A 23,652-nucleotide genomic window follows, 5' to 3' on the forward strand; every position below is an offset into this window, starting at 1 on the left:
CGTGACTGATTCGAGAGGTAAGAGGCAGGAGGAGTTGGTGCCAGTTTTCACTGCAGGATATCCGTCTCACAGAATTTCATAATTTTCGAAAATGCTCTGGCCAAAAACCTACACAGCTTCAGCTCCGACTGGCACTTGACTTGATTGATTGCCAACTCAGTGACTGCCATACGAAGCAATTTCCACTCGAGGAGCTGGCTTCACAGGAGAGCTGCAGTGAGATGACGACGAGTGCGCCTCATATGAGTATCTAAGCCACGCTGCTGTTCCCGTGCGAGGAGTATGTGGGTCGGTCGTTCGTCGATTCGCATTCGCCTGTGTAAATTTACAATGAGAGAGAGAGAGAGAGAGGCAGAGGCAGAGCGGGCAGCAGAGAAAGCAGTGCCAGAGAGGGTGGCAGAGCTAGAGCCAAAGCTTGAGCCGAAGCCTCCCTAACACACACACACACATATTTGCATGTGTGTCTGTCTGGCAGGCAGATTACACTATTCGAGTGCGCGTCAGCGTCATGACAACATTGGCATGGGGTTTGTCAGCCCAGGCCCAATGATCGATGGGTTTACGTCTGGGGGGTAACGCTTAATGCAAACAGCGGAGAGTTGTTAAGTGATGTGACTACACCTTAGACTACACACTTGTGGCAGTATTAAATCATTATACTTATTATGCAAATATTTGATGAATTTATAAGACATTTAGATGGTGAAAGACTTTAAGTTATAGCAAAACCAAAGAGTGTACAAAGCAGCGGCCTGCCATAGCTAAAACTCCCTTACTTCTGCCTTAGGGTATTCTCAAACTTCTCTTTTGTTTTGCCTTCTTTTTCTTTTGCTTCTTGTTTTTCGATTACTTGAGTGAAGCAGATGTGTCGTTGGCATATGAATGCACAGCTACAGCTTCAGTACCAGAGACAGTTCTGTTTCCCGTTGCTTCTCTCCCCCCTTTCTATTAGTGTCGACGGGTAAATGACTCCAATTTGATTTGTTTGGGTTTGGCCTGATATTGCTTTTGTTGTTGTTGCTGCTGCTGCTGCTGCTGTCTGCTTGTTTTTGGGTCTGCCAGGCGCCCAGCTCGAATGTTTCTCTGTGTGCATTGTATAAATTGTAAATTGTCTTTATCAATTTGAAGTGCTGGGCGGATTATTTATGCAACTTGCCATGAATATTTTCATAGATAAAGTGCGTGCCATGCTTAGCTTTTGGCTGTTCTCAGGCCAGCCACAGAGATACAGGGGCTCAGTGTCGGTTTTTGGGTCACTTTGGGCTTAAATTACCCACCACAGAGACATAGAGACAGAGACCATGGGCAGAGATTGGCGGCGCATTGAAATATTTAAATGCTTTTGCAGTGCTGACAACTTCATTTCGAGTGGAAGTGTGTGGCATGGGTGGGAAGTGGCAAATCGAGAGTCCGGCTTAGAGATGAACGCGTGATAGAGTCATAAATGTGTGTGCTGATGGTTGATTAATATGTTTTGAAATGTAATTTAATTTTAAACGCAAATTGCTAAAGGAATAAAGATAAGAGAGATTTTTTCAGATTTTCTTGTTTATTTTTGCACAGCTCACGCCACATCTCTGGCCCACAATTCTAGCAGTCAGACAGCAGCAAGCAAATCAGGGTAACGGCTCCTGGTCAACACACAAAACAACAAAATTACAGCAAACAATGTAGGGGATTAAAATAGGAAGCTGCCCACACACCCAGCACACAATGGGCAATCAGCGAGGGGTCCTCTCTCTCTCTCTCTCTCTCTCTCTCGCTACGCTCTCTTTGCTCTTCGCTCTAATTGCACTTCCTTTGTGCGTGAGTTGGCGGGGCGTGAGCCATGGGACAGTAAACAGGATTGCCCTGTCCAACGGTCACTTTCACCATACGAAATCGCTTCTTTCCACATTAAGGGCAGTAGCCAATCGGCAGTGGAATCGAACTGCTGGTTAATCGTAATCGCTTTATAATGCCGCAAAAATGTGTGCGAAAAATATCGACAGCTGCCGCTGCACATCCCTGCCCAGCCCCCCACCACGGTCAAATGAAGCGCATCTAAGCCTTTGGTAAAAATATCTCTACGCATTTTTGTGGATTTAGGTGTATCTTTTTGTTGTATTTTTTTGTTGTTGTTTTGTTGCCGTTTTATGTTCACGCTACGTAATTTGGCACTCACTCGAATTGCTTCATTTTGTTGGTTGTTGTTTTTGTTTTTTTTTTTGGTGTCCCTCCATTGAACTTTCACTTTGTTTACGGATCGTTTTTAATTAATTTTTATGATTTTTTATCCCAAAAAAAAAAAGAGTAGAAGAAATGATTTTTGCTGCCGATTTTTACCCCTTTAACAACTTTTGACAGTTTTATGGTTGAGATTTCTGCGGGTAAAAGAAGGGGCAAAAAGGGTTGCTTTGAGGATAGTTTTTGGCTGAGTTTTTGGGCTGCTAGTTGGCACTTCGGCGCCTATTCGTGTTGAAGGTTGATGAGTTCTCTTTGGCCTGATCGATTTACTTTCACCACCCAAAATGTTCGTTCTACTTTTTCAGCTCATATTTTCCTTTTTTTGGTTGCTCTCAGGCAATCATAACTTCATATTTACTTTGCGAAATTGTATTTGTTTTACTTTTGGGCGTGGCGGTGTCTATGTATCTTCCGTAAATGAAGCAGGATATCCAATGAGGGTTCTGGGGTGGCTACTGCCTGGGCATATCCTTCTTGTGTGTTCAGGGAACTTTCTTTTTAATGAAAATTATGTTTGTGGGGGGTAGAAATTAAACAAACACAACTGAAATTTGATATTTTTCAAACCAAAATGAATGCAGCGAAAGTCTGTAATGGATTTAAAGCGAAAAAAAGACTCAGCTGACTCTTTTTGACATTCAAAATAGTCATCGTTTTTTTTTACTATTTTTATTTATTACCCATCACTCAACCACATAGAAACACATTTTTGAATCATAAATATTCTTCTGCTGTTACAGTGGCAAATTGTCTATTATTTGCATATTTCTTTGTGCTGAACATTGACACTTGAGTTCTGCTTATCGGCTGCCATCTCCGCCTTGACACTTGAGAGGCTGTCAAAAAATGTAGAACCTGTCCGAGTGTCGCCTCAATTGTACGTTCTCCATGGGTACGGACTGTACTTTGCTGGCTGCAGCTGCCACTTTCCCCTCTTTGAACCGAGAGAGAAAATGAAATTGCAGCGGCAGTGGCCGTGGCGGCGGCTACTTGAAAACTGTGGAACGTGGCACGGGGCGTGAAATGTTGTGTGACGCTGTGACTGAAGCTACACGTGCAGCTAGCACAGAGATAATGACGTTTGACAGATTGTGCCACGCGCTTGGACTGGGTGTGTGAATCGCTTACGAATGACGAATGTGTTGTTGTGCCAGCGCAGGGACAGTTTGGAGAGGCCCAAAAGGAGGCAGCCAGGAGACAGGATGCAGCGCAGCGCAGAGTTCCAGTTGCAGTTCCAGTTCTGCTGTCACAGACAATTTGTCACAAATCAAAACGAAAGCAAAGCCAAGCCCGGAAGCGCCCCTGAAAGGGGTGACTGTCAGGCCAAGGGCTGCGCATGCGCTTCCTCTCCTTCCGCTCCTGTCCTGCGCTCGTATCTCTTGTGTAATCCATCAAATGACATTCGTTGTGCCGCTTGCTTTTGGCAATGTTGACGAAGCGTGTCAGGGATACGCCTACCAGCAGGCAGGCTGCACGAAGGAATCATCTACTATATCCTCTTCTATCCCAGTTCTAATTGCTCGTAAAACTCGCTGCCATAAAAATCAGCGAGCACCGTCGGCACAGATTGCTGTTGTGACACAAACAGAGTGGGTAGAGAGGGGTATTCCCGGTTCTATACATTTTATGTGCGCTCGTAACTGGCCCTAATTAAATGCAATTAGTTCGAGGCAGCACCGGGAGCAGCTGCCTCCGCGCAGGACTTTACACTAAATTGGCTACAAAAGTGCATAAAATATTTTTATATATTTTTCAGCTTTGTGTTGGAAATCATAAAAAAATTGTAACAAAGTTTTCCGTTCAATGCATTTTCTCTGTGCAAAAGCATTAATAAACTGCCATTCTTTTTAATGTATTTTTTATGAATATTTTGGCTCGTTACACGCCCAATGACAGCGGGGCAAAAACACACCCCTTGGGCATAAATCACACACAGATTTCTATGGCCGTACAGTTTTTATATGAAATTGAAGAAGCGCTTTGTGCTTGCTCATTGTTAACCTTGACTTGCCCCAAGCAAGAACATATTTACATACGCTCAGATGTAGCTTCTTGTAGGCTGTCGTCGCCTGAGCCTCACCTTTTAATTAATTAGCTCCAGCTGCTGGGAAGGTTACAGGTTGGTCTTGGGGCGCCTCCTGCTGCTGCACACCTTTAAACTGTCTGTCTGCATAATTAGGCAAAAGATGCGCCCCCGAATAATGACGCACGTGTAATGGAACACGAGCACTTGCCCCACCCAGGCACATGTTTCTGGCTCAAGGTTGTGCCCGCTTGAACTCTGTTGAACTCTGGGCAGAGGCGGCTCCCTGGAATGGGCAGATGACAGTCTGTTGATTTGTTAACTATTTTGTGTGTGTGTGTTGAGGGCTGGCAAACTACTTTTGTAGTCAAGAAATCTTTAGGTTGCTTGCGGAACTGGTTTCGTTCTGGCCAAGCACTAAAAAGATTTCTAAACGATCGTAAATTCATCGAAACGGAAAGTTTTGGCCTGATTTAATGAGCGAGAGAATTTGCTAAGTGGAATACTACAAATGGGAAATTAAATTAAAATACTTGAAGCTCTTTGCATCCGTGATGGAGGAATTATCTATTGAGTTATGATTGCTTTGGTTAGAGAACGGTTCGGAAATATAAACTGAAAAAGAAATCGCTTAACAGTCAAATAAAATATTAATAAATATTGTAAAATAATAATAGAAAACTGAACAATACAAATATCTATATTTAAGGTAAAACAGCTGCCAAACTTGCCACAGATTTATAATCATTCGGACCCAAATATTTTCACAATATTACAGCTGCATTTCCACTCAAATGACTTTCCCTTTGCCCTCAAATAAACTACAAATTTTATGTAGTAACTGGCAGCATAAAAAAGTTATGGAATTCTCTGGCTACTTCCCAGCACTTTACAACTCCATTTTCCACCACACCACCCACAAAACCCCCAAACGAAATGTTTGGGCAAAGGAAAAGCAAAGCCCAAACCCCAAACCGAAGCCCAAAATGCAAACAAAACTTGAGACTTTACAGATGAAAATTGAAAATTGAATTCCGAGCACGTTCTGGCAATACGGAAGGCGGCGTGTGGCATGTGGCATGTGGCGTGTGGCATGTGTGTGCCCTTGCAACATGCTGTATCTATAGCTGAAGAATATTTACTTGTGGCCGAAAATAGGAAATTTCCATAAGGCACACGAGGCGCTGAATTTCCAATTAATGAAGCATTAAAAATATTGCAATGTCGAGATAAAAAGCAAAAACCGCAAAAAGATAATAAAGACAGGGGAGAGCACAGGCCAGAGCTGAGCGTTGATTGCAATCAGCGAATGAATGAATGTGTGTGTGTGTGTCCCCGGCTAAGGATCATCCCGAAAAATGCTGAATATATAGAGCAGCGGGGGGGGTTTGCCAAATACGGTTGCAGTTGAGATACAATTTACGCTTGAAGGAATTCTCGACAAGCTGCATAATGAGCGGACTAGAATGTGCGGTTGGAGTGTGTGTGTGGACCACTCGAAAACAACCACACAAACATTCGAATCTCGATTAACGAATGTATCAATCTATGGACAAAACTATTTAAGCGATCCATTCTCCGCTGTCAAAGAACGGACTCCCTCTCTCTCTCTCTCTCTCTCTCTCTTTCTGTGTTCCGAAAAACGTGGGAGCACCAATCTGTGGCCATATATCAATCTAAAATCTCAATCTGAGTATTCGTATCACACACAGTGCAAAAAACAAAACAAAAACTCTAAAAAAATCTGCGATTTTGCAAAGCGTGCCACACCGTTTTGTGGCGGCAACAACAAAAAAGAAACCGAAATGCGCCGCAAAACTTAAATGAAATTGGTGCAATTTTGATTGATTTATAATTGAATGTGAATTGTTGATAAGATTATGATAAACGACATTCACATCTACAGCTTTTGAGGCACTGTGGATCAGTCTCTGGCTCCTGCTCTGGAAAAAAACCAAAAACAGGTCCACTGCAATCGCTCGTCCATCGTTTGGCGTCGGCGGCATTGCCAATTTGATGGCTGTCCGACAGCCGCTTCTCGTTTCGTCGCCAAAAAAGCAATACGCTCGAAATGCAAAGAGAGGGAAATGAGAGGAGAATGGCGGAGGAGAAGAGAAGGCGAATGGGGAATGCACTCTTGATTGTGATTGGGAATTTAAGGAAACTTGAAGGCTCTGGTAATCCCATTTTAAGGGATCCTTATACAAGAGTATAATTTTCAGTTTGTTTTCAATGCATATTCAGGCAAGCCAAAATACCCTACCACCAATATAGAGTATAGCTGTAGAGTCGTTAAAAAGTCTATCGTTGAATCGTCGTCGTTCGACGATTGGCTTGGAAATGCATAATTTTCATTTTGATATCGATGGCGATTTGCATTTTGGTCGCTTTTGTGGCTGGCTTTATGCATAATAAAATCAATAAACGCAGTCGAGCCCGACTGACTGCCAGACAGACAGACAGACGGACAGTGGAGCAGACTGACTGCCACAGTGGAGTCGAGTCCGCACTGAAGTCTCGTTTTTGAAGGCGACATTTAATTGCCTGCGACTGGCAGGGGGTTGGGGCAGGGGGCCAGTCCAGATTTAGTGCGTGGAGTTGTAATTTTTTGTTTGTCACTAGGAAATACACAGTTGAGTTGAGTTAGGAGCCGCTGCAGCAGCGCCCAAAATGCCGGGCTTGAGCTTAATTTAAACAGGAAATTATGAATGTTGACTGCAATTTGTTTATGCAGCTGCTGAGTCAGGCGACCAATAAACCCCCCACAGACACCCTCCCTCCAAGATTGGGACCGCGTGTATGGGACGATAAAGTTAATTTACTTTGCTGTTTGCTGTGTTTGCCATTTGCTCTGTTTTTGTTGTGTGTGTGTGTGTGTGTGTGCCTTATGTTTTGTCGTTATTTTGATGGCGAATATTTCACGCTACTTGCTGTCGTCGACGACGGTCAAAAGGTGCGCTGCCCTGTCGCCTGCCTGCCTTCGATCAACGTCTGTCACGGATCATTAGCGCAGCTCAAAGGAGCCGTAAGAGAGCAGCAGCAAGAGCGGCAACGTAAGAGCAGTGGCAGGGGAGTCAAAGCAGTAGCCGCAGCAAAGAGAGTACAAGCAAGAGCAGTAGGAGGAGAGGAGAGTCAGAGCAGCCACAGTCATGGTCTCTATTATTGTGCACAAGCTGCAATACCCATAATTAGTCATGTGCGTCGCCTGTATGGAGTTGAGTTGACTTGCTGCTGCCTTTTGGCTGACAGATGTCCTGCTCTATTCGCTGAACAATAAGATCAGACCAGCAACCCGCAAGTACGGGCTGGGGGCGGGGGCTTTATTGAAGGTTATTAGTCATTGATATGCCGCACCTACTACATGTGTATCTGGGGTCTGGGCTCAATTTTTGCAGTTGCTCCATTGACAGAGGTGTTGGCCATATGTGGTGAGGGTTACCATTGCCTGACCTCTCCCGCTGCTGCTGCTGCTGCTGATGATGGAAGATTAACAATGACAGTGGGGTCTCTCAGGGGTTCACAGTGTGGGGGCAGCAAATCAATGGTTCAGCGTTCAAGGAGGAGATCGAATTGAGTAGAGAATTTATGGCAGCAAACGATTGTGGGGGGAGGTTAGCTATGAGAGTACATTAAAAGTGAATGGTGGGGAAGTCTATTTGGGCAGTATTTTGAAGAGATCTAAGAACACTTGTAGGCACTAACAGTCATGGTACGATATTAAGTCATAAAATTATTCTTCGCTACGCCCACTACTGTACATAAACATCCATAAACATTAACAGTTGTTCTTACTTATGCTTACGCGCAGCAGCGCCCGTTTTTTCGTCTATCTATTCCGCCTCTTTCGTTGCTGCACTTTTCTCGCTCTCTCGCTAAGCTACGCAGCAGCCGCCTACCTGCTCCAACGCTCTCTTTCGATCGCTTCTCGCGCTTTAGCAAACCTTCGCGCTCAACCTAACAGCAGCCGCTATCTGCTCCAAAGCTCTCTTTCGGTTGCTTTCTCTGGCTCGCTCCTGGAAGTTCTGCATGGGCACAGGCAGTTTGTACCCTCTGCACCGCAGATACAAATACAGTATTTTGAAAGCACTCTCCGCAGCAATCTCCTTCAAACTTCAGGCCACATAACTCACTTATCCATTTATCTGCCAAAAGTTGCATCATTAGCCGAAAGTAGCGAAAATTGTACCCCCAAAATGTATAGCTCCAATCTAAATCCACACGGAGGGAAACACATTGGGAACACTCATTAGGCACACGCCACACAAGCTGCGAAACATTCACCGATTGCTGTCTCTCTCTCTCACTCTCTCGCCATTTCTCCGCTTGCATTTTCCGGGCAGGCAAAGTTTGTATAGATAAAACCCCACACCGAAAAACTACTATCACCATTCTCTCTCTCTACCAATTAATTACCCCCCGAACTGGCCGGCCAGCAAACAAAACCAACACAAAAAGTCACTAAATCATTTTGAACTTGACATTCGGTGCGAGGCGAATGCAAATCGCTTGCTTTCGACTCCATGTGAGGCAATTAACGGGGGGGCCAGGCCAGCCAGCCAACAGATCGGTGCACCGACGAGGTCTTTAAATTTATGCCAGAAAGAAGAAAAAAACTGGACACACGACAGCAAGTTTAACAGAAGAAGGAGCAAAACTATTGGCCGGCAAACATGATTTAATGAGCATTTATGCAAATGAACAGACCAAATGTGCCCGACACTGGTCCTCCTGGTTTTCTGCTGCATGTCTGCTCTGTGTTATCCTTTAAGCATCCTGTATATGTTCAGCCCTGTAGCTCGTAAATCACTCCAATCTCTGCCTACATGTCCGAGTGTGTGTGTGCCCTGCGGAGGGGTGTGTGTGGGCCTCTCAACTGAATAGCTAGAAAAATAAACCTAGAGGCAAAAACCCAACAGCCTAGCCGAGAGAGAGAGAGAGAGATGACACTTTTGAGCTGCAATCAGGCGTAAAAAGATGTTGCTGCCCAAAAGCAATTTTCACTTTTGATTTTTCGGTTTTTGTTTGGGGTTTTCCTTTGTCGTTTTGCCATTCAATTGCTCCGCAGGTAGCGGGGGGACTGCGAGTTTTGAGGTGGGTCCCTCATCAAATTTTGCAACAATGCGACAAAATCGAAGGCAGTGAAGTGCGGTTGAGTCTGTGGGATACCCTGGGATTGTGGGAGAAAGTTTCAGAACATCAGGGTATATATTTTAAGAATTCTTTGAAGCATCAAAAAATGTTGTACGAAAATAATATTCTAAAGACGGCAAATCATGAATATTTTCTTCATTCCCTTAGCTAATGGCACACAGCATCATCTTCCCATCATACCCTTTTATCTTCTTAAATGCTGAGTAACACAATTGTCTGCTCGCCTCACTGGACAGACACCCAAGCCGCAGTGGACAATCCCCAAATGCCCTTTACCTTTCCCTGTCCCTGTCCCTTTCCCTGTTGGATTTCTCTGTTTTTGCGGTTTGCCTTTTGGCTGCTTATTGATTTTGGTCAAGTCTTTCCTTTCCTTCGCTCTGTCAGTTGCCGTTGCCGCTTTGCGGCTGAGCTGTGAAATCAATTGGAAAATGCGCTTAATGATTTTGCTCAAGATTTGTGCTTTTGCTCTAATGGCTAAACTGTACTTTTTGTGGGTTCCTGGGGGAAGGGAAGCTTGGCGTAATCTACGATTGTGCCACACCCATTTCCTTGGCAAAGGAATGCACTCAGCCAGCCAGCGGACAACCCTTTGCAGCTGGGCTGCAGATGGGTGCCAAGGGTTGCCTCAGACAATGACCCAAAAATGCTACAAAAGTGCAGCAGAAGCAATCTTCTACTCGAACTGCTGCTCCTTACGCTCCTTATGTCAACTTCTTGAACTCCCTTGGAAGGGCGCTGCGCTTCGGGGCGGAAGTGTGCGCCGCTGGCAATTCGAAAACGATCAAGCGTAGCACCCCCTGAATTGCTGCACGATATTGAGATGAGTGCCCCGTAATTATTTGTGCACCACGGGACATGCTTTTGCACCCCTTTCCAGGTTGCTGTTTGAAATGTACACGGGCAGGGATAAGCATCTTAAGACTGAGTTGAGACTGTATGTAATATTGATATGAAACAGCGCCCTGCTATCAGTGCTCTCCCACAGAGATGATTGCCAGAACACGGCAGGATTTTGGGCAGCAAAGAAAGATAACAAAGAGAGATAATATTAAGATACTTTTCAGTACGGCTTCCTGTAGCTAATACCCCTTCAAAAAGCTATTGAAAAAACCCTCTCCTTGCTGTAGCTCTTTGTAATATTCACCCACAAAAATTCGTTACTCTGTGTGCCCGTAAGTCCTTAAGTCAATTGCGAAAGTTTTCAATTAACATGATGGCCAGGCACTCCATTCCCAAAGTCTCCTGTGGGTACTCATATGCTTGCATATGGAGCCCAAAAAACTAAGCTGCCACACACGAAACACACACGTGAGGCACTCCAAATGCCGACCATTAGAATCGACTACATTAACAATATTGGCAGTGACCCAACTCAAGCAGTCTTAACATGAAAATTATGCGTGTCCATTCCAGTTTTTGTAGGGCGTAAAACTAACCCGAAAACTTCCGGCCCTTGCCCTAAAAAAACACAAAAAAAAAGCGAAGGTGAAAAAGCTTTTAATGCGAGCAAAGAGAAGGAGATTTTTCGAGGTTTCTTCGGGTATTTTTTGTAAGTTTTTCTCTGCGACGCTTCGCACCCAAAGAGAGAGGCAGAGAGCTGCCGGGAGATGAAAATTCTGCGATTACCAAAACGACGATTAATATCACTTAATTAAGGTGAAAATGTAGCTGCCTGACAGCTGTCAAAAAGCAAAATCGTATCAAATGGCATAAAACATAAAGCATAAAACAGGAAATAAAATATCATTTTTTTAGCACAATTTTTGTGCCGTTTTTCGGGTGGTTTTTGGGATTAGGGATTTGCCGAAAACACATATATTAATGGTAGTCTCCGGGCGTTGCAGCTCAACAATGACGGCAATCAAATCGTATTTGGCACAAGCGGATTTTTGATGGCAATCAATCAGAAAGTAGCACAAAAAAAAAGGGAACCTTTTGGGTGCATTTAACTTTTGTGGCTGAAATCGGAAGCCTCAGCAGCAGCAGCAGCAGCCCCTAACAAAAATTGCACACAACTGACTGCTGGAGAGATGGAACTGCCATGAGAGCTGTCAACGGGTGCATAAAGCCCAGAGGAAACATTCGAGAAGACTGACTGAGGGGTCGTCTGAGCTGGGGTAGAGAATATCTGCAGAATGGTTGTTGGCCAGAGGCTCAGTCTGCCCCTCGTCTGACTGCAATTTAATCTGTCCGACAAGTGTGTCTGTCTTGTGCCTTGTGCCTTGTGTCTCTTCCGCATTTTGTCATGTGTAAACTGGATTCATAGGCAAACGGCAAACGGCACACCAGAGTGTTGGTCATTGTCTGAGTCTGTCTAGTCAGAGATATCCACATGCACGTCTCTAATGCAGTCAGTCACTCGTGTGTGTGTGTGTCTCATGGCTAGATAATGGGCCTTGTGGCATTCTCAAACAATAGTCTGGTTAATTGAATTGCTTTCAAATGCGTGGGCCCTGCTCCATGCACTCCCTGCGGCTCCCTTGTGCAATAATAATAATGTCCCGCACTTTAATTGTATCGATTTCATTTGAATTTCATTCGGACATTGTCTCGGGGACACGGCTAGAGAGGGTTTTGGGATATGGGTAAAGGTCAAGCAAATGAACATAAATTGTGTGCCAGAAGATTTATGCTGAAAGCGTGAAGAAAACTTAACAGGTGTTTCGATCTTTCTGTGTTTAAATCTTCAACTTTTTGTTGGTTACATTTTATGGAGAAAATCTTGAAATTGTGACTTGGAAAATGTACACTAAAAATGTTGTAAAAATCTAACAGAAATTTATGCTTTTGGTGATTAAATTTGCAACCAATTGACAGTAAAAATTCGTAACCTTTTGGCAGTCAAAATTAGGATCTGTTGGCCACAAATCTTGTTGGAAAATCTTTAAATTGTGAGCTGGAACTTTGTTACTTTACAAATTTAAGAAAACTCACTGTTTGCCAGTCAAAATCAGCCACGTTTTGGTGGTCAAATTTTCAACTATTCGTAGCTCAAATCCTTTTCTATTTCCTCTCATAATCTGCCACTAAAAATCTTCAAACTGTGGGCTTAAAAATAAAATAAAACATGCCAGAAATTTGCCCATTTTGCTGGTCAAATTCTCAGCGTTTTGGCGGTCGAAATCTTCAACTGTTTGCTGCTCAAATTCTTCAAATAATTCTCAATTCTTAAACTTTATTCACGGCTACAAATACAATTTACATACGCATACAAATAGTCAAAGAAATCATCAATCAATTCAATTCAATCATAAACTAGCTACCAAATAACTTAAGTTCTAGCAAAGGTTTACACATAATTCATAAATCGCTTATCAAACATATAGCGAGCGCGAAAAGAAAGGGAAATACAATAAAATACAGATAAAGGTAGGAGATAAAAGAATAGAGTTACGAGCTATAAGTAAAAATTACAAGTTAGCAGCACTAGGACTTGGGCTTTCGACTTCGATTGGGTGTGGCTGTGGTCCGCAGGGGACGTCGCGTGGTGGCGCTGCTCTTGGGACTGCTGGTGGCTGCAACTCTGCTGGGCTTAGTAGTGGTTGTTGTTGTTGTTGTTGTGGTGCTGCTGGTGGTTCTTCTGCCACTGGGCCGCTCGCGGTAGACGCACATCAGCTCATCCGCGGCATCGGGACAATCAATTTGCTACGCAAGAAAAGGAAATTCATTTAAGCTGCCACTTCAGACTCTACTCTCTCTGTCTCTCTGTCTCTCTCGTACCTTGTCGCACAACTGGCTGACTGTGATGCACTTGCCACTGACACAGCGCAGCTCGTGTGGCAGACAACCGCCGGGCGCTGTCACCGCTGTCTGTGCCGTGGGTGGCGCCTGGGTGGTGCTGCTTGTCGTTGTCGTTGTTGTTGTTGTGGTGGTGGTGGTGCGTCCACGTTGTTGCACCAGTGCCGCGCTGGGTATGGCGCTGGCTGTGCGTGCCGCTGGCGTGGTGGCGCCTCCGCTGATGCTGAACTTCACGGACGTGCGATTGGCGCGCTGCGAATATTTGAATTTGTTCTCCGAGTCGCTGGTCATCATGATCTCCTTGCTGTCACGAAAGTTGACTAAGGAAAGGCATTAAGCACCCGGAAATATAGGCAGAGTTCTGCAGTGCTTTTTGGCTTACCAAAACCCTTGGGTCCTGCGGCTGCGGGTTCCTCCCCGCTGGCCGAGCCATTGCCCGGCGGCGCCGCCACTTGATGGATCTGAAATTTGGTCTCCGTGCCCGCCTCCTCATCCGTGGTGGCTGTGATGTACGTGTACAACTTGTCATTCGTTTCATTGGGCGACAGAAAACTGGCATAGGAAAAGACTCGGGGAAACGCATTCAGTTCCGCCTCATCAAAGGGCGTGGAGTCCCCGGAGCCATACTCGTCGCAATCCTCCTCATCGCTGCCATCGAAGCAATCAAAATTGAGATCACAGCGCTGGCCCTCGGGTATGCACTTCTCGTTGGAGCGACAGCGAAACTCGTCCTGCTGCTCGCAGACCAAACACTGCTCGTCCTCGTCCTCGCCACCGGAGCAATCCTTGATCTTGTCGCATTGCCATTGCTGGGGTATGCAGCTGCCATCGTGGCACTGGAACTCGTTGGCATAGCAGTCGTCCCTGCGCCGCGTGGGATCCTCACACTTGTGACTCTCATGGGCATCCGGATAGAGGCTGCAATCGAAGAGCTCGCTGAGCACATCCGAGTTGGATATGGCAATGGAGCAGGCCTCCAAAATGGCTACAAAGGGGGCAACAAAGTCACTCAAGGTTCGCTCTGACTCCCCTGTTCTGCCGCCCTTGCCTTACCCTTGCATATCCTGCGGCATGGCGGCAGCTGTCCAATGTGCGAGGGCCTGCACTCCGGCTCCAGTGCCGCACACACAAACTCCACCGCGCGCGCTGAGCAATTGGCTTGAATCAACTCCTCGTAGGCGGCCATGGCTGCCGCATCTCGTGGCGCCGCTGCGCCCTCGCGATTGTACGTCAAATCGTAGTCCAGCACGCCCTGGCACATGGGCAGCATCGTGGAGTAGCAGCCGCTGTTTGTCGTCGATGGTGTGCTGCTGGTCATGGCCTCTGTGGGATGTCCACTCGCAGCCGAGGGCGGTGGCAGTGTGGGCGAGACGCGTGTCAGCGGCTGCTCATGACCGGGCGGCGTGGCCTGGGGCTTGGGCAGCAGCTGTGGGGGGGGCAAAAAGGTGCAAGATAAAGTCTAATTCCTAGAGGTTTCCTTTCCTCTCTTCACTCACTTCCTTGAGCAACTGCAGCATGCGCTTGTCCTGCTCAATGGGCACACCGAAACTGTTTTGATGGCCCGAAGTAAAGCGAATGCTGTCCGCGGGCAGCAAGGTGTCGTCGTAGTCCTGCGCCACCTCTGGCTGCTGCGTTGTGTAGTCGTGCTCCACCGCCTTGAGTCGCGTTGTTTGCTGCAGCTCTCGCTCCGTGCTGGCAGCCTCCTCCCCATCATACAGCTCCGTGTTGCTGCCACTCGTCGTCGTTGTGCTGCTCGTGCTGCTGCCTGCCTCGTAGCGTCGCTGCAGCAGGCGTGCCCTGGCCACACTCACGTCGTGCAGCCACAGGCAGTAGGTGATCAAGCCAAAGAACAGCAAGACACTTGCCACAAAAATGATGGGCCAGCGCAAATACTTCCAGCGACAGGCGCGTCGTGCATAGCCCAGGAGCATCCACGGTGTGGGCTTCTCCCCACGATGTGCCTCCAAATAGTAGTTGCTCGGCGTCAGTGGATACTTGTAGCGGCGCACCTGCAGCTCGGCCAAAGCCTCGGGGCTGCCCAGCATGCCAATGCGATAGTTTTGCGTGTCCGTCCAGCAGGCAGCATCGGAGCCAGAGCCAGCGCCAGAGCCAGCGCCAGAGACAGAGCCCTTGCTGCGTAGTGTGGAGGCGCGGGAGTAATCATCATCGATGGTCTGCACGGTGATATTTAGGCCATGGGGATATTTGGTGGGCTGACGTCTCAATCCATTGATGACTGTTGAGGCATCATCGAGGGTCGTCACGGGCTGCTCCTCCATGGTTCTCCTTTTGTCTCGTGTCTGCCTGTGGCAAATGTCAATTGCAGCTGCTGCTTCTGTTGCATAAGCCTCGCGGGGAGGGTTGAGTGCGGAATAATTGCTATTGTCTAACCAGTTGCTCTTCGTGCGCAGTTTAGGGCTTCAGCTTGGAGCTCCTGCAGCGAAAGGAAGTCGAATTACAAATGGAAAATACAAAAATGAAAGTCAAGCTGCTGTCTTGGCATTTGGAAAGTTGTCACCCAACTAGCGACTTCCCCAAGCCCAAACCATTCCACCGGATCTGTCAGATTGTTTCAATTAAGCTTCAATTAATTCCCCAACACATTCCGAGCACATCTGCCAGAGTCCACAGTCCCCAGCTGCTGTTGCAGCGATAAATAATCTTTGTGTACCCAGAGCTTAATAAGTAAATAAATATAACCACCAGCCAGACTATGTGCATTGGCCAATAGCTTAGAAATATTGAGGCCCAGTGCTTGGTGGCTGCAACTTCCAATTGCCAATACACAAAGAAATACACACAGAAAGGCACACAAATAGTAGCCAAAAACCTGGGCCAAGCTCAACTTGTTGGCCGGAAAAACGAAGCAACAGTTGGTCCAAGGGAGGACAAGGCTACAACGAAGCAGCGATGCTCTATATATGGGGGTAGAATAATCAGGAAATAAATAGAAAGAAAGCAACCAGAAACTTCTCCGGCAAATCCGCAACAAATTGTATTAGAAATTCCATTTTTTCCATAAATAAATGTAAGAATAAATGTTCTGATGATTGAAACCAAGCAAAGATTTGTTTTCGTTATGCCAAGGTTGGGGGCAGGTGATTATATAATCCAGAAACTTAATGAAATTAATGCTAGTATTGGTCTTGGCAATTATTCAATCATTTTTGCCTAAATCTGCGCAGAGTTTAAGGCACTTCAAGGCCATTTTCGGTGAAGGAAACTTACAAAATAATTCAAGAATTTGGTTGAGAAACATATCATTAAAGTTTGGACTGTCTAAGTCTAAGAAATACTGCAGCGTGCTGCAAGAATATTTGTGAATAGTTGTGCTGAAACGATGTTCCTATCTACTGACAGCAGCTGCAGCTGCCTCTACTTTGAAGAAGCAAACTGATTCCCCAGCTGGTAGTTTTCTTTTTCGTTTGTTGAGCACATTAAATGTTATGCTTTCATGTTTTATACCCTTTCCTGGAGCGATGCTGCTGGCTGAGCACCAAAAATCGCTTGAGCTTGGCGGCCACAGTTGGCTGAGTGTCGGAGTGCTTGGAGACGACTCCAAAAACTCTTTCAACTTCCAGCTGTGTGACTCCTGTGCTCCCAACTGATGCTAGTGACCTTTTCACTTTTGTTTTCGTTTGCCTGACTGCGCCTGCCGTGCTTTTGCAGGTTTCCTCAAGTGTTGCAGCAGCAGCAGCAGCAGGAGGAGTTGGGGCAGCCTCTGCGGCCGCTCTTATGTCGTTCGTTGCTCGATTAATGAGCTGCAACCAGAGACACCACGACAGGCCCACTTCAACTCTCTGTGCCACTTCAGTCTTCAGTCTTCAGTCTTCAGTTGTGCAAAAAAATAAATACAAATGCTGTGTGCTGGCTGGCCAGTTATTAAGAGTGGCTTGGGGCGGCTTTGGGGCTTGCAACTTGCTGCTCTCTTGGCTTTAAAGATTTTGCTAAGGTCAGTCGTCTCGGGGGTTGGGTGTGGAAAACGGCTACCAAGCAAAAGCAATCGACAGAAAGGTCATAATAGCAATTGACGACAAGAGTGCGCTGTGAAGAACCTTGTTGTAGGGTCGAGCCATGAGGAGAATGGGTGTAACCCCAACAAACCCACAAGAAAACAAGAAAACAATGCGATCAGGGGTCTAAGAGAGTTGTTAATGTCTGCCTTGTGGTGTGGCAAATGGAGTGAGGAAAACTCCGACCCAATGCCCGTTGAGCATGTGAAGAAGGTTGGGTAAGTCGTCTCTGGGAAATGTGTCTGTTGGGTAATCCACAAATCCACAAATCCACAGAGCTAATGAGAGTGTTAAGTGAAGAACATCAGAGAGCTGGCTTTGAGTGTGGTTAAGCGGTGAGGAACTCTAATGATGCGCAAAATGTCTGCTGAAAGATCAAGAGAATAACGGCCCCAAATGGAAAAACTTCAACGTTGTTTTTGGTCATACAAATGAAAGCGAAAAACTCCAAACTAAAGCTAGGAAATCAACCTTTTAATGGGCCAAAAAAGCCCAGACTAAAGCTAAAAACTCCTCCACTTAATAGCTCTAATATCCCCTTCTAAATTCTGTACGTAACCGGCAAAGTCTTTGGGCATCTTCTGGCTCCGATCTCCCCCTCAAATTACAGCTTCAGACACGCACCAATCTAGATCTTTGGTAACTTCCACTGAGACGCCGTCTAATTAGTATTTGCACGTTCATTTAGTTATCTGTTTGGCTGTATCTGTAGAGCCACTTCCAGGCATTGTTCAATAGCTCATTTGGTCAGCCATTAGAACACCTTTGAGCAACATTACGTTCCGCTTGAATGCCAGCAATCTTCTATGCGATCGAAGGGAGACCGTGTTGCACATTGCTCGTGCATTTGTACACCTCTTTATGGCAGTTGCATTTGCTTTTAGTTGATGTTTATGCAGCAGCTTAAACGAGAACCTATGCACCACATTCCACGGACACCGGCCAGTCAGGTAAACTGCATTGATTACACGACTCAGAGGAGTCGGACCCGACATCTGGTTGCAGCATCCAACTGGAAAATGCCAGGCTTATAAGTTAAGTCATTTTTGTGGTGGCTCCGCTGCGAGTTCAAAGTTATTTTGCTGTACAAATAAATTGTTTATGCCTGCAACTTAGACTCCGTATTAGACTCAGACTCATAGCCGGCTCAGACTCCAAGATGTGCTGTGTGCAATGCGAGGTGAGCCGGACCGGACCGGGCCTGCATCGGACTCTGGTCAAGGGGGAGATTGGCTCTGAGGCCAGCTGGCTGTTAGCGGGTGGATTATGGCAGCTAGACACGGCGATTATGGCCAGACATGAGCAAAATGGATACCCAGATACATGCTACAATTTGGTTGGGCAATGTCTCTATATTCTAACGATGCGTCACAGTGGATGCCACAGAGGGGTTGCAACTAAAGATCAAAGTCAGACCATCGATCGATCGATCGATCGATCTTGTGGCAAAAGTATGTTCTGTTCTGCTCTGCTCTGCTCTGATCTGTTGTTGAGGTCGAGGTGGACTGGCGTGATTAGATGGCCAACGATTGCTGTGCGCCAATCGATCATAATTGACATTTAAACACACAAGAACGTGGGTGGATTAGGTCCCGATTTATCGACAACAATCACTTGACAGACGTTGTCTTTTTTTGTTGTTCTTTTATAGCATTAATTAACGAGTCTCTTGTATTATTTTTATGGATAGTTTCTTTTGTGTTCGTCATGGCTGGCAATCAGCAAAGTTTTTGGCAAAAGTTCTCTGTTTTTCCACTGATTGATCACTGCCAAAAAACCAATTAACTTCTTACGCAAATAACATAAAATCACTCATTAAGTTGTCTTCTTTTTGGGTGCTGAAATAATTTTTGGGGTAAGCTGATTGAACTTTGTGGATTCTGTCTCACTCCGCATTAAATTCTTGCATGTCATCAAAGCTCAATTAATCCCATCAATCACATCAATTTTTTTTGCAGCTGCTTTTGCCTATTTAAATAGTTTTTTTGTTTTTTGTCTGTTTGAGTTTTGACACTCAACTCGTTCACAGATGATCACCGTCTTGAGTTCCATTTGATGATCTCCAAAGCTCACACGAGAACCAAACTTTTGTCACTTTTCCACGCTTTAGTTGTTGTCTCTCTTCTTGCGGTTGTGCGATCTTATTACATGGCAGGGGGCACTGAATACTCCGAGACATTCACATGTTTGCTGCCTTGTTTTATGTTAATTAACTTTGATTGCAACTTATATTTTTTTGCTGTTTGTTTCCATTTTAATTAAAAGTGCAAACATCAAAAAATAAATAAAATGACTTTATTTTTGTGTTCGGTTGATTGCACATTACCAAAGTCATAATTTGCATAGAGTTGCATTTTTATTTGTTTCTTCTTATTTTTTTATAATTTTTATCAATTTTTACACTTTTGCAATAATTGCACATCGATTTTTTGCCCATAAACGTTTGGGTGAAAAAAAACTCACTTGTTGTGTGCTGCACTTGTTGCAGCAGCGAAAATTTGATGCTGTTTTGACGCGCTTCAAACTGTTGGCCGCATGCGCACGTTTGGCTGCCAAAATTACAACTAACTACAAATGCCTTTGCCCCAAAAGCCAAAAGCCGAAAGATGCCGAAAAAAGCTACCAACGGATTCAACTCTCTTTCGGCTTTTTTCAGCTGTGGTTATTCTTTCGATGTCGAAGAGAGAGAAAGAGAGAGAGAGAGAGCCTCTGCCGCCGCACATGCGCCTTCAAGCTCAGCTTCGTTTGGCTTTCGGTTTCGATTTGATTTTCGCTTTCAAGCTCGGCACGCGAATCGACGCGACGGTTCGACCGTGGCATAGCTTTTGCTCTTAAACGGGTTTTGCTCAAAGCCACTCTTACTCTCTTAAATTGCATAGATTTGCGATGCTGCTGCGCTGCTGCTGCGGTTGCTGCTGCTGCGACTGCGACTGCGCTGCCGCCGCTGGTCGATTGCTGGCGAAGTCATTGGTTCAGTGTGTCTGCAATGCTTATTTTTATTTCGGCTTTTTTTTTTGGGGGTCTGCCATTGTCGTCAGAGCCAATATTTTAATGGCTCTTGCAACGTGACGTTTAAGTTATGATGAGATCGTTTTGTATGACATTTATGTATGTGTTCGTAGATGTGTTTGTCTGTGTGCAGCATGAAGCGTGCCCGGAGGCTGTAAAGAATGTTTTAATGTTTGGGGGAGAGCTTTGACAAAATCGAAAAATCTCTTGTATTTGTGTGGTTTTTATGGCTGAAGCTTTTTTCTGCAATTGGCTGCGGAAATGTTGCATATGTGGGTGCCGACGGCGACGGCAACTGGCTTCGATTTGGGTTAAGTGGAAGCAGCAGTTGGATGATGATGATGATTCATGGGATGCCAAAGCAAAAAGGAACTATGGATTGAGAATAATTTCGAGATTGATTCTGAGCGTGGGAGTTGATGAGTTAGTGGTAATTTATGGTAATTATGAAGCGAAAATTATGTGGCTAAGCATACAAAATTAGGGGATATTCGTTTTACAAGTGCTTTGGCGGAGAATTATTTTTGGCAAAGTTCTTAGAATTATGCAAAATAATGCTTGAAATAATGCTCTAAAATCAAGAACTTCAAATAATTACAAATCTCCCACCAGAAAACGCCTAAAAATCAAAAATATCTTTAGAGCAAAAACAATTAAATCTCCCACCGTGGGAATCCTAGAGCCAATGCCTCGCTCTACCCAAGACATTTCCCAAATGAAGGCACTAATTATAGCTTTTCCACTTCCTCATTGTTCGTTAACCTTCCAGCACACAGAGAGACTCGTGGTACGTATTGACTATAACCTATTCATTATTCTTCCAATTACACTCATTTCGAGCAATGACCTTCCTTCCTTACAGATTTGGGTATTAGATCATTCCAGTCTCTCTGCAGCTCCAGCCCCCAATCTGCAGCTCCACTCACGACATGGCACAAAGCATTGCTCAATGCACTTTGCGACGGCGTTGGAGGCAGACAACAGACAACAGACAATAGACAACAGGCTCCTGCAGCACTCTGGAAGCCCGCACTGGTCTTGCCTCACCGTTCGCTCAACTCCTGGCCCCACTCCCACTCCCAGTCAACAGCTGTTTGCGGACAAGTGCACTGTAATTGGCCTGCGACTCTGTTGCCAATCCAACGACATACCCGCGAAATCAATACGCAGCTTTTTATGGCCCGAGGGGGGGGCACAAGGTTAGTAGATTTGTGGACTTCGCAGTGCGTTCGATTTCGTTTTGGTTTTTGCTTTTCGTTTTCGTTTTGGTTTCTTGTTGCTCTTTATGGCATTTTTTTTTCGCAGCAATTCGCAATTATGAATGGCCCGCAGAGCCTCGGCCCGGCTGCCTGGCTGCCTGCATTCTAAATGTCAATGTTACCACCGCAACTCCCATGAGTATCTCTCTGTCTCTGTGCATCTGTGATGCATTTGTGAGATATTTTCAGTTTCAGTTTCATTTTCATTTCGATTTTGTTTCTGTTGTTTTCGCGGTGATTGACTTTTGTGCGAGCTCATGTGGAATTTCCGCTATGCACGACGACCCACCTTAAAAGTCAGACTCCGACCCGACTCCGACTCCGACTCCGACTCCGAATCCAATGCGAGCTTTTGAGTTTTGATTTGGAATACGAAAATATGTTTGTAGCTGCGGCTGTTTGTTACAGATACTCTAAGAAGGGGGGGTTAATGGTCATGGCAGAAAGAATGAACTTTGGGGGGCAGAACATTGACTGAAATTTCAGCTGCATTGATGTCTATCTGTGAACAAACAATTAACATATTTTTGCTTGATGAATTATTGTTAATCAAAAACGTTCACCCTTGCAAATGAATAAAAAGTTAAAGCCTGTAAAAAATAGCTTAATTGTTCACGAATAATTATGGCAACTTCAAGTTATGCCTAAGAAAATCTTTTAAAATTACATTTTCCATGTAAATATCTGCATCAAGCTTCAACCTTCTCCTTTATCCCTTTTGTTAGGGTATCCCATAATTCTACCTGTTGCTGCCGCCCAACCCATTACCTTTGGTTGCATGTGTAATGAACAACAATTTCATGCACTTGGAGCTTGGCGGCCATAAATAACGTGGCTGAGCCCATTGTGCGTTGGCTGCCACTGAGAAATCGAATCAATCATTTTGCACACACGAAAACGGAACAACTTTAAAAAAATGCAATTGTTTTCCTCAAAGGGGAGGGGCTGGGGCAAGAGCTGTGGAGTTGTGAGGTGGATTATGACAGCGTTAACAAAGCGCGGCAAAATTAAAGTGTTTAATTAACACAGAAAAAAAAGAGTTCAACAAACAGACAGCACACACAGCAGAAACCACAAAAAAAGAGAGGCTCGACATGCTCAAAAATCGCTCATACGCTCCGTTGAACTTCAGCAAAACACGCATGAGGAAAGACCAAACACAACACAACAACCGGGCGACTGAATACAGGTGAATACGAGTGTGAGTGTAGTGAGTGTATTCGAGTATGCCAAGGTGTACCGAGCTCTTGATTAATTGTGCAATTGCAATTGAATTAAATGCGTGTAAATAACTCGAGCAGCGAGAAAGAAATCCAACAGAAATGTTCAAGGAGGAGCAGAGTCAACTGAGACTTGGGCAGAGAGATAACCTGATGAACGGACGGACAGAGCGGACAGACGGAGCGGACATCGCGGGTTAAATTGAATTTATGGTAAATGCAAATGAGCGGGAAACAGAAAAATAACAAGAAAGAAAGTTAAGGCTTTGCGAGTCGAAGTTTTGGATGCTCTTATGTAAATAAATAATAATACAATTCAATAATGATAAAAAATAAATTCATAAATACTCCATAAGGTCATAAAAAAATATATAACTTAATTAATATGTATTAAAATAAATATAAGCAAAAAACCGATAATAAATCTTTTAAAATAAATTAAAAATGTTGCATAAAAAATTTCGAAATACACATCCATTTTTCTGTTCATTCTGAATATTTTTTAAGCGTTCCCAAAAGCCTTTTCTCTCTTAAAAAATCATTATACCCTGCCATGGCCAGCGTATTTCTGCTCGACATGAAGTTGATTGAGGCAAGTGAAACATGCAAAAAAGTAACCAAAACAGATGCATGCAAAATAGACATAGTATAAACATGTTAAATATATAGATATCAAAAAAATATGTGCACACATCCAGCCAGAGCAACAAACAACAAACGAGGAATAAACTTCGTTAACATTGTGCACACGAGCGAATTGCTCTCTGGCGATTACGATTAAACACGCTTGTAAATACTGGATCAAAGCGAGCAAAACAAAAATAAAATAAAAACAGCAACACAAAGTATACAGAAAACATAAAAAGAAACTCTGACGAAAAAACAAATGTATACGATAGATATTCATAAGTCAAGCTGCTACTGCATCGAGGTCGAGGCGAAGGCGACCCAGGAAAGGCTTCCACAGCCAGAGGAAAAACAGGAAAGAGGTAATGGGAATGAGTAGATTTGAT

General features: G+C 44.8%; 1 protein-coding gene across 1 annotated transcript; it reads right to left on the bottom strand.

Moving 5' to 3' along the window:
* Window positions 1–12,567: 12,567 nt before the first annotated feature.
* On the bottom strand, window positions 12,568–19,900 carry LOC117582256. The gene is made up of 6 exons (XM_034269870.1): window positions 19,615–19,900; window positions 14,635–15,572; window positions 14,192–14,564; window positions 13,521–14,123; window positions 13,121–13,458; window positions 12,568–13,045 (listed from the first exon to the last, which is right to left on the bottom strand). The coding sequence occupies exons 2-6, from the start codon at window positions 15,415–15,417 to the stop codon at window positions 12,827–12,829; spliced, it is 2,316 nt and encodes a 771-aa protein (XP_034125761.1). The 5' UTR covers window positions 15,418–15,572; window positions 19,615–19,900; the 3' UTR covers window positions 12,568–12,826.
* Between the last annotated feature and the right edge of the window lie 3,752 nt (window positions 19,901–23,652).

Source organism: Drosophila guanche, unplaced genomic scaffold (assembly GCF_900245975.1).
Source record: "Drosophila guanche unplaced genomic scaffold, DGUA_6, whole genome shotgun sequence".
In the NCBI taxonomy this organism is placed as follows: Eukaryota; Metazoa; Arthropoda; class Insecta; order Diptera; family Drosophilidae; genus Drosophila; species Drosophila guanche.

Excerpts from the sequence above, each read along its gene's own strand:
- LOC117582256 (XM_034269870.1), bottom strand. The coding sequence starts at position 15,417 with ATGGAGGAGCAGCCCGTGACGACCCTCGATGATGCCTCAACAGTCATC. Across the intron at positions 14,565-14,634 it reads TGCTGCAGTTGCTCAAGGAA|CTGCTGCCCAAGCCCCAGGC; the intron begins GTGAGTGAAGAG and ends CCCCCCCCACAG. Across the intron at positions 13,459-13,520 it reads CGCAGGACCCAAGGGTTTTG|TCAACTTTCGTGACAGCAAG; the intron begins GTAAGCCAAAAA and ends GCCTTTCCTTAG.